Below are 16,931 nucleotides of genomic sequence, written 5' to 3' on the forward strand. Positions count from 1 at the left end.
TTTTTTCTCATTTCATAAATGTTTTATTACCTTTTATTTTTTCCCCACCTTCCACAGAAGCCCTGAACACTGGCCACAGTTAAAGTTGGGAGTTTTGACTGGGGTGACTGGCTAGAAGGTATTATTTCTCATGCAGGCGTTCCCTACATTGCTACCTTGCAGAGCAGGGGGATTTTTTGACCCCGGGAGATCCCATGGTCAAAAAACCCTACACCAAAAAAAGCCGGGTGGTGTATGTGGCAGCAGTTTGCACCATCCACAGAACCTGGTCAGCCAGAGCTCTGCTCCAGGTGCTGGCCAGGGTTCCTGCCATGGCTGCAGCCCCAGGAGGCCCCCAGGATGCATGCCAGAACACATATGATAAGGATATTCCCCAGGAACAAGTAGCAGTAGTACAAGCTGTGCTGCTGCTACTTGTCTGCAGGGAAAGAAATGTCCACACTTATGTGGATGTGCCCATAGGGTGGAACTGATCACCAGACCTGAGGGAAAAAAGGATAGGTAAGGACTGTGGCAGTTTGCCTTCCTCTGTAGCATGGGGTATGGTCTTCTTAATATCCTGTGAACTTATATTAACTTATAAGTTCTCTGTAATTGCAATGGCAGTACCCTTATCTTACCTATATATTTTTTTAAATGCAGCATATTGCAGCATGCTATTTTCATAAAGTGCTTTGTGACTGTTGTATTAGCAGATGATTTTTAGCACTGTTAAGTGCTAAAAAGGTTGCCTGCAAACATAAGGGACTGGATTCAATGGCCTTAGTGTCCCCTTCCAGTCCTACATTCATGTCTTTAGAGCCACTGCTTCAGGTTGTCTGCACACTCAGGAAGGCATCACTGAATGAGTTTATGCTCAGTTCAAAATTTCTGAAGTTCTCCCTCCATCCATAAGGTTAGATACCAATTTTAAACAAAAGGAACGTGGGTCTTGTAGGCCACTCCCAGAAGTCTTCCTTTCTGCATTTCTCTAAATAGGCTAACAGAGATTTAGTGCTTCACAGAACTGGAGTTTAGGAACTGGGCATGAGGAGCAGAGACAGTCTTTAATCTAAACTATGAGCTGCAACAGCAGCTATGGAGATAGCTGCAAGTTTTCTTGTTCTGACCTTAACTTTGTTTCCCCACACACAGTCCTTGGATCTAGGCACTGTGCTGGAAATTATCTCATCTTTCACTCCCATAATGTTAAAGCTGTGTTGGTAATGAATTATCAATTCTGTTTTTGAACTGTAGGTAAGTCCTTCAACTGAAAGAACTGAGTACTTTTGCCCTTTTTCTACCATGCACAACAAGCTTTTAATTACAGTTCAAAAAGTATCATTTTAGATTGAAGTTTCCTTTAATCAAAATATTTAGTAAGGAAAAATGCACAGCTCTGGAGCAATTGAGTGTTAGGTGTAACCAAGGAAAGGGATTTTGACTGGGGTCCGCTAATGCTCCTGCTGAGGTTTCTGTCTAGAGGGTCTTCCGTTTCTACTCAGGGTCAGACCGCTCACCATATTTGGGGGTCAAGAAGGAATTTTCCCCCATGGTCAGATTGTTACAGACTATAGGGAGGTTTACATTCCTCTGCAGCTGGGAGTGTGGCCCTCTTCCTTGGATCTCTCAAACATATTTTAACAACTCTCACAGCAGCAGGACATTGGCCTACATCAGGGGGCAATTATTTTGGGTGGAGGGCTGCTTAATGAGGTTTGGTGAGCTTTCAAGAACCGCATAGGTAGCTTCACAGTTGCCCCACCCTCTGGTTGCCATCTTGGGACCAGAAGTCCCATCCCTAACCCCTGATATTTGCTACCAGAAGTCCCTCCCCTTGCCCCCTGGAAATGCTCATTTTGGGAGGGGGTGGAGAGGGGGTTGCCATCTTAGAATTGGGAGGGAGGGGGAACCAAATCATTCACTAAAAGTCAAATACCTACTATAAAATATTTTAATTAGCCTCAGCCCGTATACCTCCAAGATGTTGTGAGCCTCAGCTCTGCCAACTGATATCCCTCTCATGGTGGCCAGCAGCAAACTGCTGCTTCACCCTATATATATCCTGGGTCTCAAAATGGCCACTGTACTCAAGCACCTGGCTGCTGCCTGCTCCAGACCTTAAAGTGGCAGACACCAACAGTGCCCTGCCATATCCAAGGCCTACATGGCAGGGAGGGGATGGGGAAGGCAGCAGGTTCCAGTGTGTGGAGCTTCCCCCCTAGTGCTGCATGAGTGCAGGGCTGCATGTGCGCAGTGGTTACAGAGGTAGGCCACTGGGCTGTGCCCCTCACCCTATGTACAGTGCTGGCTGCAGGCACAAGCACCCCTGCCTGCTACTGCCACCACAGGCTGCAAGGGCTGTGTACAATGGGGGGCATGTGGGGGACACCCCACATCCCCCTGAACTCTCCCTCACACCCACATCCTGCCCACCCAAGCTCCATGCTGCCACCACCCCCTTGGGCATGGGTTTTCTGCTGCCACCAGCCCCAGCCACACACTCCACTCTCCCACCCAGTTGCAGCTCCTCCTTTCCTCCCCCCTGCCGCTTCCCTACCTGGTGCCTGGAGTGAATGGGATGCCGGGGAAGCGGACCAGATCCCAAGGTGGCTGTAGTGGTGGCAGCAGCAGCCCCACCTGCAAGCTGCATGCTGGTTGGGCAAGGCCCTTCTACCCACATGGGTGGGAGCGAGGTGCAATATGGTATGTTGTGTGGTGTGTATACATGGGTGGCTAACTCCCACCCTTGTGGGCAGAAGGGCTGTGTGGGATTCAACTAGCTGGTGGGCACCATGAGCTGGATGAAAGTGCCCTAGTGGGCAAGATCTGGCCTGAGGGCCATATTTTGCCTGCCCCAGCCTACATTGTCCCCCTGCCTTATCTGTGACAGGTTAGGGTGTCAGTGTTGACTGTGTAGTTTTACTAATAGGTTAGACAGTGGGTTTGTATAGGATGGTTTGAATAGGCATGATGCTGCCTCTGGCAGGAGATTGGACTAAGTGGCCTCTGAGAAGGGCTAGCTGTTCCCTATGATCCTGTGACTCTCCAGTTCATCAACCTGTTGGATGAGATTTATAGCACTGAAATACATAGATGCTGAACAATTATTTGGCAAGAAATTCAGATTGCATGCAAAGGATCTCAGTCTGGGTTGGCATCAGAAAAAAGTATTGGAAAGATCATACAGTCATCTTAAAGAGGAAGCATCTGTGTGGCCTGACAGTGAAATTAACATTGATAACAAGTGTGCATGATTGATCTGCCTTAAACGTTGCCTCCTTTTTTACTGAGAACAGCATTTCCTATTACTCAGACAGAGGAGTTAGAATTTAGAATGACTTCAAAACTATCACCTCAGAACCATATGCCTTATGGCAGCTGATCTTGATTTTTCTATGTTTGTATTCCTCAGCCTCCTTTCATTTTCACTGAAGTCATCACAAATTACTATTACGTAACTGAAGAGTGCTCCTAGTTTGCTGAAATCATGACAGCCCTATGGCAGCTCAAAAGAAGTATGTTTCGTATGTTTTGTAATGGGAAATTTTCAGCTCAGGACAGAAAGCAAATCCATAATGAGTAAGTTGGTAAATTCCACATTTCTCCTCTCATTCACTTTAAACTCAGTCCTTCCTCAGCAGGAAGGACTTTTACAATATAACAGGGATATGTCACAAATTGCAAGTAGCTGTCTAGTCTTTCCAGAGTGGGAATTTTAAAGCTTAGTATTCATCCTTAAATATGATTTTTGTCATTGATGTTACTTTTTTGAAGCTTTAATTATTAATGCTGTTGCATTAAATTTTAGCTGTGCTCTATAAAGAAGTCATCCTCAAAATGTCTCAAAGTAACTTTCCGGGTGTGGGGTGGTGAGCAGCTAGAGCATGGAGCGGCATGTGGGGGGAGAATGAGTAGTCGGAGCGTGAAGCTGGCAGCATGCAGTGGCCGCACAGAGTGGTGGTGCCCTCGGTGGGGCCTGTACAGCACTGTCCACAGGGTCCCTCAAAGTGCAGGACCTGAGGCTGTTGCTCCAGTTCCCCCTCCCCCCCACCCAAAGGAACGGCTCTGATTGGAGGATCCTTTTCAAACTGGATGATCAATATAATTGTCCTCAAAACACCTCTTGCCCTATTCAGCCATATTGCAGTTTCTAAGTGTAGTGATTCTATTGAGAAAGGTATTAAGCAAGAGGCTGGCTAGGGATAAAATGGAGAACTTGCCTGTGCCAGTAAAATTAAGTCAAGAATATACAACATTTCAGAAGCTTAGCAATGATGATAGAAACTATTTGCCTAAAGCCCTTTTCTCTATCATTCTTCCCAACGTTGAAAGAAAGGCGAGACACAAGAATTAAACACATTGTTTAATTATTGGTACATACAGGTTTAATTCTTAAAGGTGAATTTGATTCTTTAAGAGATGGCCCACAGATATATCCAGCACACAAGGGAATAGCATCATTACAACTAGCATGGAATATGTTACAAGTATTATGTATAACAGAGAGTCTATATTACATACAAAGACAAATGAGAAAAAAATCCATTTCTGCAAAATAAACATTGAAGTTAGCGAGAATATGATTAGGCCTTTAACGAATGTTGAAATCTTATGTTTCACTGAAGAATAATGACCTATATTGTACTGATGCTATAACAAATTGTGATTGACTTGTCACACTACATATGGACAATTTAGGTAGCAGATAAAACAGAGTATATTGAAAAGGGTATATTGAAAAAGGCAATGTGCATCTCCTACTCTATAAAAATCTACTCAGCAACCTTCTTCATTGCGCTGAACACAGCACTAGTCTGAGGAAACAGTATTTGTATAGGGTCTTTTGAACATACTTAGAACATGTAACATAAAAGTAGAATGAAAAAGAAACCACACCATGCTTGCTAAAAGCAGTATCATATTTAAAAGGAACCCTTCCAGAAAAGAACATATCACTTGGATTTATTTTGCTCTTTGCATCACTACAATACTAACAAACAGCTCTGCTGTTGCACTAGGTAATGCCCCTCCTTTAAACTTTTAGATGCTACAAAAGTAGATACCACAATCAGCAGTACTTTCATGCCAAACAGTGGCATTCAGCATTAGGACTATGGGAAGCTTCAGTCACCGAATCGATTCAGCAGAGATTTGGCCTGATTCAGTGGATTAATTTCTGAATCCAAATCAAATCAGGAGACCCTTCAATCTCTCTGAATCAAATTGGAACCCTCCAAATCAATTTGGGGAGATTCAGAAAGATTCGATGATTCAGACATAGACACAGCTTTAAATGTTTTTTCTACATACCTCAAGGTACCAGGTGGCTCGTGAATGCTGAGATGCTGGAGTGGATGAAGCATCCCATGGGAGCATGGCGGGGGGGTCCCCAGCATGCTTTGCAGTGGACCTGGAAGTGGCCCAGAAGCACTTCTGGTCCACTTCCAGGTCCACCAGGGAGCACACAGGGGTGCCCCCCACCCTATGCCCTCCCAGCTTGGTGACTGGTGCCTCCTGGGTCTGGAGGGGCACCCAGGGTCCCCACACAGCCAACTGCCGAGCCAGGGAGGCATGGGAGGGCCCCCCTTACATGCTTGATTGCAGACCCAGAAGTGGTCCAGAAGTATTTCCAATCCACTTCTGAGTTCGCTGCTGAAGACATGCCCCACCTCCCACCCCCGCACTCCTGTGGGATGCTCCACCTGCCCCAGCATTGCAGCATTCATGAGCTGTGCCTGGTACTTTGAGGTATATCCAAAAAACAGTTAAAGCTGTGTCTATGGCCAAATTGCTGATTCTCTGACTCAGCATCGAATCTTCAGATTTGGATTCAGCCAAATCAAATTGGGACAGTGACGCAAATCAACTAATTGAATTACTGTCCCTGATTCAGGCCGAATCTGAATCCAAATCAAATACGGCCTGTTTCACACATCACCAGCTGAATTTTCAGTCACTGTTATTTCCAATATGCAGACCATGTTCCAAATCTTATTTGTAGAGACAGGTCAGCATACAGACTTGAGGTCAGCCACTTCAGTGTACTACATTAACCATTCAGTTCCATGTACTACATTAACCCCCAAACAGCCAAAGTCATGCTTGCTTCCTCAGGTAACTCCCAAAGTGTTCCTGTTAGTTCTGTCTCAACTTACTAAATCAAACCAAACTTCATTTTCTACTCTGATAGACCTTGTATAACCACTATGTGAACCCATATAATGGAAACAGAAATGAAAGCATCTTGTTCATAGTATAATCAGTTCCACAGCTATCTATATCCCTTATCTGCCATCAGACTGACTTCAAGCCATAGCAAGATCCAAATGTACATAGTGTGCTGGCAGGTACCACATAGTTTCTGTAACACAACCTACCTAACTGGTACAGTTATCAGCAGTTGCAACTCCTGCTTTAATCTGTAATCTTTTGACTTTTAGATTGTTCCAGAGGGTTTTGGAAATATTTATGAGACCAAGTTATTACAAATTCCTTTAGCCTTCATCTTTATGACAGTCTTGTCCTGAAGAATCCAGGAAAATGCTCACCATTCTGGTCACTCAAAATTGAACTTGCCCTGTCTTCAAGAGTCCTTCAGCTCATCCTCCATCATAGGCCATGGGTTGTTCCTTCCCTCCAGTTCCATTATTGCTGTAAGAAAAGATTAGGAAATCTTCTTCTGGCATTGTTCTCCTCTGCTCATCCCTTTGTCTGATAAATCTGGTGGTTTCCAAGATCTTCCTATAGACCTTGTAAAAAATCTGCAATTATCCCCAAAAGGGATCACTAAGATCCTGAGGCATTCACTGGAAGACATTTTACAACCACCTAAGTTATCAGTAATATTCTTTCCTATAAACAATGCCATCGTGCCACCATGTTACCTTCATATAGCAGTCTCCTGCAATAAGACCATTTCACAACTCTATCCTTTGTTACATTTATCCTGGATTATATGCTGGAATTGAGGACTGCAGACCAGTGTTCAGCTCAATAAGGGTCCACATAGTAGTTATTTCAGCCAACATCCATATACTAAAGACTGGGCCATATTTTGTCATCCTAATACACTCAGGTTTCTCAAGATTGTAGCCAAATTCTCCCCTTCCCCACAATATTAAAGAGCCATTCTCAGAGTGTGACTTAGACTTGGTCTTTGGATCTTTAATGTGCCCATTCTTCAAGTTGACAGCATCATATTCCTTCCTCCATCTCCACAGGAAAATGATAATTTTGTTGATGGTTACTTAGATAAAGAGAGTACGAGACTACACTACTTTCTATCCAGACAAGGTGGTACTGCAAACTCATCCTAAATTTCTGCTGAAAGTAGTCTCTGAATTCCACAAGAGAAGGCAGATTACCATGCTCATCTTTTTTCCAAAGCTATATACCTCTTGAACCAACGTTTCTCCACACATCCTTAAAGTCAAGAGGGTCCTAGCCCTTCATTTGCACAGTACCAAACATTTAAAGAAAAAAACTCTGTTTTTATGAATAACCAAAGCTAAAAGATCTAAAGCCACAGTTATTTCCTCCCCAAGGCTGTCAGGTTGGATCTCAGGTTATATTAACTTCAATATGAGACTTTCAAGGTGAAGCTACTTGCTTTAATTTGAGCCTGCTCCATCAGGATGCAATCTACATCCATTGCTTCTTAATGTGGAATTCCTAAAGGGGACATCTATGAGCAACAACATGGACCTCAATCCTTACCTTTATTAAGTACTACAATATGGGGGAGGCCTCAAGTAGGGAAACTGCCTTTAGTTTGAGCAGTAGTTCAATTTCTGCTTGTCTATAGGACTCAGACTCACCCTCCAGGTATTTGGAATATCCCACACACAGGAATGTATGTGTGGATAACAACTCAATATAGAAAAGGAAATTATTAACCAATAACTGGAGTTCTTAGAGATATATGGTCCTCATACTCTCTTTCCCCTATTCCTCAGTCAATGACCTTCAGAACTCCATAGCTGAGAGCAAACTGAGAAGTGGGGATGGGCTCACTGCCATTTATCCCCTCAGTGGAAGACTACAGCAAAAGCAAAAATGTCTCCTGTCAAAGATTCAGGATATCCACATTGTCAAAGGTGCCAATTACCGGGACATAACTTGCTTCTGCTCTGCATACTGTTTGATCATTTTGCTTCAGGCAGGACTAGTGAAATATCAATAAAGCAGTTTATACTTAGAACATAATCAGTCTCCAATATCTCAGATTTCTCTTCTGTGGGAAGCCCACTTGCAAATCTGGAATTTTCCTACAGCCTGGAAGACTTATATCACTAATACAGGAACAAACAACCATAGTGTATCTATATGATCAGCAGCACAGTTTGGAAGCTTACAGAAAAATACTATTGTATTATGATGGCCAGATATGTGCACATCTCATACAATGGTCAGCAATAGTCTAATACTAACTTCAAGGTGATTTTCTGTACTGCAATAATGTTTGGGATAATAAACCAACACCATGCTAATCAGTCTCCATTGTTTTCAACAAGAGTCCTGCTTTTGAACCTGGGCTGGTGTTCTTTTAATAATTTTCCTGCTATTGAGAGTCACAACAAAAGCATTTGTTCCAAATAAAACACAAGCTAGTAAAATAAGGAAAGCATACAACACAATTTATCAAAGGACTGATTTTTTTTTCAAAGGCAGGCCTTTTAATACACACTGCTTTTCATTGTTTCAACACTAGCATTTCTGACCAAGCCCAGATACTAAAATAACCACAGCAAATAGCTCAGACTTCTAAGTTATGGTCAGATGAACTTCCTTATCTTAGCTAGTGGAAACAGGCCTGGACTGGATTGGAGAACACAGCTCTTCTTCCCAAATAGCTAATGCCCTTTTATGTGAAGTCTTTCTAATTGCATCATCTTTTCTATTAAGCTAAATTAACTGCTGCATTCAACTGCCTGATCTAATAAGGATTAAAGAGTGATAAACTTTCTTACACATTGAAGAATCAGAACAGAAAAAAAAAAAATCACAAAATGTGAACGTTTTAGAACAATTTCAACTTCCTGGGCATTTAAAACATCATGGAAGCTAATAGCAGCACGTCTACCTGAGCTCTTTAGAAATAACTTGCCCTTTCATTTCATCTCTTCAGTGTTTTGGTGTAGATAGTCAGGAACTGGACTACAATATGCAGCCTCATAACCTGGTCAGAAATCAATATCATTCTCTAGGAATCCAGGAGATAAGGCATGCTTCCCATTAGAGATGTTGAGACAAAATCTTGCATTCTTATATGCCAGTGTTGAAAATGTGGTCATTATTTGTAAATACGCTATGTGAGTAGCAAACTAAGCATGGGAAAGGAAGGATCATTGAAGATTCTCACTAAGAAAAGCAACAATGGTGCCTAGCTGATTTTACTGTTAAGTTATGTGCTCATATGATTCAAAGGTAAATGGGCTTTGGCAGTGGCAAGAGAATGCAGAATTAGGGATGTTCCTTAGCAGCAGCTGCTAACAACAGACCTTAAGGACCTGGAAAACAGGCAATAAATGAGACAAATATAGAACTGAAAGAGCAAGGACCATCAAGCCTCCTACATTAGGAGTCAATTATTTGTCAAAAAGTGTCTACAAGAACATCCACACAACCACAAGGTGGTGTCACAGGAAGAGAGAGCTTACAAGGTGTCACAAGACAGAAGCATACACAAAGCAGTGTGAAGCGTCGGGAAGAGAAATATCCCTCAATTCCTTACTGCTTTTATGTAAGACAACAGTGTGAATAAAAAACTGAGGCTCAAATCTTTCAGAAGCATCGATAGAAAAGAGATTTTTAAAGCACCAAGAATCATGCCAACTCATTATTAGGCACCTCCGTTTGTTGTTGGATCCATTCCTCTTTAATACTTCTCCAAGGAGTAATTCAGTACCTGCAAAAACAAAATAAAATAAAATAGTTGTTGAACAGATCTCCCAGATGCAATCACATTTCACATGTTTTCATTCCAGTGGCTATCTGACTGGAACACAAAAGTTTAATCCTTAATGAAGTACATAAGATTATCTTGCTGCTGGGTCTATTCTTGCCCTCCTGTTTATTATTATTATTAATAATAATAATAATAATAATAATTCCCCCCATGTTTACTAAGAAACTTATACTGTTTTCGATCATGGTAAGCAGGAACAATGGCTGATCTGACATGTCTAGGGGTCATCAATTCCTCATTTTGTACATGCATTTTCTCTCAGGGTTATAGGCCTGATTCTGTAGTGTTCTGCACTTTGTGCAATTATTTGCCCTTGTGTTACTAGTATGCAGTGCATATACAGACACTGCTGTTCTGTCTTCCTTGGCAAAGGTCTGCTGCTTGCTGTGGAACAGCAGCCTTCCTGTTCATTGTTATTTTCTGGTTACACGGCAGAAGTTCAACTTCAGAACCTGGACAGCTCACATGAAAGAAGAACTGGGCAAAGAAACCACAAAACTTCCACTGAAACAGATGTCAGCAATAAGCGTAGGTCTATATTGACAGTCAGGATTGATTCTGAGGTCACCCTCAACCAGCTCAAGTCATCCGTCACCTCGTTTAGCCCACACTAAAGCTGGCCACACTGTGTCGCTTATACTCAAAACAGAGACCTGCTAGGCTTGGTCTGTGGACAACCAATCTTTCCTTCTGGCTTTTGTCTGTGTATAGATAATACAGAAAAAAATGAAGTGCACAAAGACTGGAAATAAATGGGAAATTGTAGCATTTTCAGAGATGCGTTTAGTGAGCTGAAGGCTTTCATGCCCAGGTGAGTTCCAAGCAGTGCATAAAGAGGTGAGCTAGACTGACCTCATAATCAGAAGGTTGGCAGAACTACCAGAGTCTGGTTAGATGCCCAGTGTGGCTGAACTGAGGGATTTACAGTGTAGATGGTTGGAAGGTAAAGCTTGCAGTCAACTTTAAGGTTTGCTTTAGCCTATCAGCATAAATATAGGCTTGGTGTCTTCAGATGGGCCCAGTATTTTAAACCATTGATTTAGTTGTCTCCAAAATAAAACAATTGAGATCCTGACATTCATGACTTCCATTATACTTTATTTAATAGGAACCACATTAGTCCCCAAGCTATGAGACCTCTAAGTCAGCCCAAATCAGATAGCAGTTCAGATATTTACCTTTAAAACTATAATTACATGGAATTTATTTTATCTAAGGACATGGCCAAAGACTAGAAAAACAAAGACCCAGATGCTGAAAGACATATAGGTGCCTAAATATTTATGACAATTTGGGCCTACGCTCTTTTCTCAGTGTGTTTTTTACCCTAATGCATGTTGATGTATTGAATCATATGTAGTCATTTACATCTTCAAGATGTGGATACAAAATAATTCCCATGAGACGAGCAAGTGCAGAACAGAATTTGTGCAATTTGTACAGAAATTATTCTGTACAAGGAGGATGTCTCCAACTTCTGAAAAAGAGGATAAAAATACCTAAATATAGTTTTCCACAATCCTCCCAGATTATCTTTATTTTGATATAGCCATATTTCTTACCCTGTTTTTTCTGCAAAAGTAGCAGCCAGTGTGTGTTAGCTTGGGTATTGGTCTACTTCTCTTTCATATCTCTCAAGACAGGGACTTAAACCCCTTTAGCTACCATACACATTCTAGATCCATAAGATCCCTTGGGAACACACAGCATCAGCACAATGGAGTCCTGTTCTCAGTTTGGGGCCTCTAGTACAAACATAGATAAATAAGTGGATGTACTTCATAGCTCTTATGCAAATCAAGGGCCAAAATAACATCATTTTGACTGCAGCTAACACAATTTTTAAAAATTACATCCAGAAAATATAGATGGTCATAGGAGATACTCTCATTTAATCTACAGAAAACAAGTGAGAATGAAAATCTGAGTCTTGAAGTGCTCCCCTAGAAACTGTGATAACCTATGCCAAATGGAACACTTCCTCTTCATTGGATACATTAACACCAGAGAGACTGATTACTGAATGTAGTCACATACAAGTTAAAAGTAAGCTTACACTGCTGAAGTGGGCTTCAGGTTGTTTTCACTTCATTTTGGTGTTGATCTCTTTCAGAAGACCCTTCAGATCACTGAGCTAAAAACAACAGGCTCCTATTAGTTTAAACTCATTCTAACTTTTTTTTCCCCAGGACATTCTTGAAGCTTTAATAATGGGCAAAAAGAATTATGAAGCAAATTAGAAATTATTTAACATATTCTAGAATACATCCTCACAGAGCATACTCAAGTGGAATTTATGCTTCCTTGGTTGCCTTCAGAATGCCAGCTGTTAATGAATAAGCAATAACCTACTGTTATTTGTATTCACTAGACACACTCAGTTGCAGTGACAAATGATGCAGTTTTTATATTTCTTTTCACAGGGAAATGATCATAATGAGTAATAAAAGAGCCTCTTCAAACATTGCCCCACACAGAACATACATGAAAGATCTGTAGCAATTACAATTTCCATCCGTGCAATTAATACAGTGAGAACTAACATATATATCATTGACATTTTTAAACAAGCAGGCATCACAAAAGCAACTGGCTCCAAATTACTCAAATTACTTACAATGGGATGGTAGATTACAATTCAATAGAGTATTGTTGAACCAGTCTCCTATAAAAACAGGTTTAATAGACTGCTGTGTCCTTCAATATTTCCTTTGCTTCAACGTTACCTTTACACATCAAATTCTAGCACCAATTTCCAATGCCTGTACTATTACTGTCTAATTTTGTTCCCCAAGTCAATGGGTGTTCTCCCAGGGTAAAGTGACAAAAGGATATCAGAATCTTACTTGATGTAATAGGGGAACTTGATGGAATTAACTAGCCAGACAAGAGTGAATATTGTTGCATAGAACATCTTCTTTCAACGTGTATTTATAACAAGATAAAAAAAATATTGTTCTACGAAGAGCCTTCAGCTATTTGTCTCCTACTCTGGAAGGTGTACCAGTAATTAAGCAATAGGTGTGACATCTATGCAGCTCTAAACTATGCCGGTTACAGGAAACAGAGTAACTTAGATGGATTTTGAATGTCTGTTAGGAGACAATGTCTGTTTGCGTTTTACTGTTCTTGGACACAGTCTTTACAAAAGGAGACACTACAAGAGGACTTCAGTGTGCTACAGTTGCCTCTTTCAGGCATGCTGTAACCTCATCAGAGGCCCACACATTACTATCAATTTATTTTCTTTGTCAGCTAGCACCTCCTACCATTCCCATTGAAATCAGTTCTATAATAGGCCTCTGCCTGTAAAAGTGGCTCTGGCCCCCAACACAGGTCTGTTTGATACTCCAGTTTCCCGGGGTGCTACCCTGTACTCACCTGCAACACCTTGATCTTACTTGAAATAAATTTGGGAGGCAGCACTCAGTTTACTAGAGTGACATTTTAGGTATCTTTCTCTGCCCTGTTCAGCACTAAGTTACTACTCTCTGGCCCAACTCAGGCTCAGGCTCTCAGAGCAGCTCTGCCCCAACTCAGGCTTGGTCCTCTTAGCAGTTTCCTATTGTGACTTATAATGGATACTTTGCAGCTTCTTTGCTCAGAATCCAAACCAAAACATAACCAAACTAGGTTTGCCACTATTTTGTTCACTCTCCTCTGGTCCCCACTGCCCTTCTGGGCCTGCTTACAGCTACTGCACATCTTCTTAGCTCTATAAAGAGAGCTCCTCTCAGTTCCTTTGCCTGGGCCAGACTAGCTTTCTGATTCAGAGCTTAGTTTATATCCCATTTTGGCCTGCCCTTTTTGTCACTGCATTCTCCATCCCTTAATGAGGTTCAGAGAGTCTCCATTACATAGTAGGCTTGTAGTTCTGCAGCTTGCAGCTTTGAGCTACTGTCTCTAACTTGCAACTCTTGTGGTCATCCACTCTACTTAGTAACCCCAACAAGATAACAGTGCCTCTAAGTCACCTCAATCTATGATTATGCCTTGAAAAAAGGTGTTCTAAGAAAATTTGAGCTCAGATGAAAAGTAAAGCTATATAAATTCAATATATACTACCAGCTCTTGGACTATATGAAAAAAAAAGTACCTTTGCATCTAGTTGTCTAAATCGATGTCCCATCCTGTGGAAAGACAACATACACCAAAGTGAAAATCATGGAACTAAAAATTAAATTATCAGTTGTTGACAGCATCCAGTAGATACATTGTAAAACTCTGCAATAGTCCGTTAATTTTATGTAAAATAGGACATCTATTTGAAGTACTTGTCTAAAATTAGGTCCGAAGCAACTGTGTCTTGGGAAATTCTAAAATTCTTCTTTATTCTAGGTGTGCATTGGTTAATGAAAGAACTGTAAATAACTAAAGATGACACTGTGAGTTCAAACTATTCCCATTAGACTTCCCAGAATGTGGCAATAATTATACCGGCATAGATTTTTTATTACAATTAGAGAAGTTTAAATACAGGCTGCTGTCAGTATCACCAGCATGGCTCTTTTGGATATGAAGCTCATTTGGGCAACTGTATGAGTGATGGATTAATCAAGTTTGCTGTGAGTGTTGCAGCGTGTTAATTAGCATGCTCCAACAGCCTCTGTGTCATGTGTATTCAGCATCCCTGTGTTTCAAAATGGTGACAGGGGTGCTTTAACTAAAGCTTGTTCAATGAGCTTTAGTTAAAGTATCCCTACTGCCATTCTGAAGTACGGGACACTGAATACACATGATGCTGTGGGCAGTTTAATTAAAGCAGGTCTCAGAGCTGCTCTAATTGAAGCACCCCCCACCCTACTCTAGAGCACATGTATAGAAGCCCTTTAAAACTAGCTGGCTACTTGATGTTAAGCCGGTTAATTTTCAGCTTACGCCTATGAGGAAGGAAATGTTTACAGCAGGGCAGTGTCATGCCCTAGAAACAAGAAACCTTTCCACTAAGACTTATCAGCTTTTCAATAATTAAGCTGGAAATGAAGAACACCTTGTATATCTTTGAGAATTGCTTTTATGTTCAGTAGTATTTTCAATGAAGTTTCATACAGCTTTTCCAAACTGGGCCCTGAGGACTAAATCCTATTTCACTTTAGACACCTAATTGGCACATACAGAACATCTAACTGCTGCTTTGGGTACTTCTGCACAGCTTTGAATTCTGTTCCATCCTACAACAAAATAAACCAGACCTCTGGACACAGCTGCTATAAGTAAATTGGAGAAGGACAGCCCTCCCACAGAATCAGTTTAGTCTAATAAACTAGCAGTTAGGGCACTTGCCTAGGGAGCAGGAGACCCAGGTTCTACATATGGTGAGGGTCAGAACTTATATCTTCTGTTTCCCAGTACACTGCTCTAACCAAGAGGTCACAGGCTGGGTATTGCCCAGACCCCTCTTCAGCCTTCCTCCTGCAGCTAAACTACCTTGCATTTGTATCCACTGGATGAAGTAGATTAAATTAATAAACAGCACTAGGAAAGTTTCTACTGTGCTAGGTACAACAGCTCAGGTAGAACTCAGAGTCCCCTCCAACCAGAACATCACATCTCATTGAGCCACACACCCTCTGATTTGTTCTCTTGGCCCCACACATTTCCTGCTCCTGATGCCCAGTGGGACAGCTTCAAGAGAAGTGCAGGAGAAAATTCTGGATAGTGCTTCATCCAATGATTCTTGACCAGATTGCCATGACACCAGGCCCCTGTGAGCTACTCCACATGCTGGACACCTGGCATCTGCCCCAGTGTCCAGGAAGGCTGCAATACAGTGCACTGCCCACCCTTGTGCTCCAAATGGCATGATCTGCCATAGGTAGAGAAATATAGGGCCATATTTTTTTCAGCCCGGCCCCTTCCCCTGCTTTTCCCATGCTCCTTGAGCTGGTGGGAAGGACTACAAGGAATGGTCCAGCATTCAAGTCTCCAGAGCATATCTACATGTTATCTAGGCCCACAAAGTGACATTTTACTTTACCCTAAGTCTTTTGGTAACTTTGCTTTCTAAACCCACTTCTACTTTTCTCCACTCAAGTAGTCTGGCTTAGTTATACTAAAAAAAAGGCTGAAGTGGATCCCAAAAATAACAGAAATGTTAGGACCTTCAGACATATATACATGAGCAACAAGGATGCTCCTACACACTGTAATTATGTGTCAAAGCAGGCTCAATTACTACACTTCAGCAGACTCCAGTGTTTTGTGTATCGGCATCTCCATGCTTAAAAATGGTTGGGGAGGACCACTGCAGATGACATTGTGAGTTAAAACTATTGAACACGTCAAACAAGCTTTAGTTAAAGTGCCCCTGCCACCATTTTTAAGTGTGTGGGCGGGATGCTGATACATGAGATGCTCCAGGCACTTTAATTAGAGTGGCTCTCAGAGCAACCTCCCCTGCCCCAGCTCCCAGAGCATGTGTATAAACACCCTTCAAGTCCAAATATAAAAAAGAACGGAGATGTTATCTACCACTGGACTGCAACCAAGTAAAGATGCCCAGTAGGATTTATGTTTATGGACAACATACTTTCTCAATTATATGTTAGATATTCTCTATTCATCTACATAAAAATACAATATGCCATCACTTAGCTCTTACATTTCACTTTTCATCAGCAGACCTCAAACATTACAGAGAAGGAAAGCATCATTAGATTCATTTTAGATACATGAGGAAAAGGGATACACAGAAATGAAGACTGAAGGTTATCCAAGGTAGCAAATATTTTTGGTATGTTTATATATATATGTGAACTAGGCAGCATATAACTACATGCACAACATATCATAACTGCAAGTCCAAACAACTATGTAGCTACACAAAATATGTGATAACTCTCTAGATTTCACTTAACATGGAATGTGTGTGAACTACTTCGAACTCACTTCTATATTTTTAAATTTATGAACACTTAGCTTTTTCTAAATACATTAAACTTTTTTTAGTAAAAATAGGTTGCTGAAGTTTAGCTTAAGAGTA

The 16,931-nt window shown here is 41.4% G+C and overlaps 1 protein-coding gene across 1 annotated transcript in view; it reads right to left on the reverse strand.

Annotated features, from left to right (window-relative positions):
• Window positions 1-4,360: 4,360 nt before the first annotated feature.
• TRPM8 (transient receptor potential cation channel subfamily M member 8) overlaps window positions 4,361-16,931 on the reverse strand; it is a 142,560-nt gene continuing 129,989 nt past the window's right edge. The window contains exons 26-28 of the mRNA XM_090044993.1: window positions 14,046-14,079; window positions 12,006-12,083; window positions 4,361-9,889 (exon numbers count right to left, since the gene is read on the reverse strand). Coding sequence (XP_089901119.1) covers window positions 12,033-12,083; window positions 14,046-14,079 — 85 coding nt within the window. The 3' untranslated portion in view covers window positions 4,361-9,889; window positions 12,006-12,032. The remainder of the gene's footprint in view (window positions 9,890-12,005; window positions 12,084-14,045; window positions 14,080-16,931) is intronic.

This window comes from Crocodylus siamensis, chromosome 4 (genome assembly GCF_052110815.1).
Source record: "Crocodylus siamensis isolate JL-2025a chromosome 4, ASM5211081v1, whole genome shotgun sequence".
NCBI classification, from domain to species: domain Eukaryota; kingdom Metazoa; phylum Chordata; order Crocodylia; family Crocodylidae; genus Crocodylus; species Crocodylus siamensis.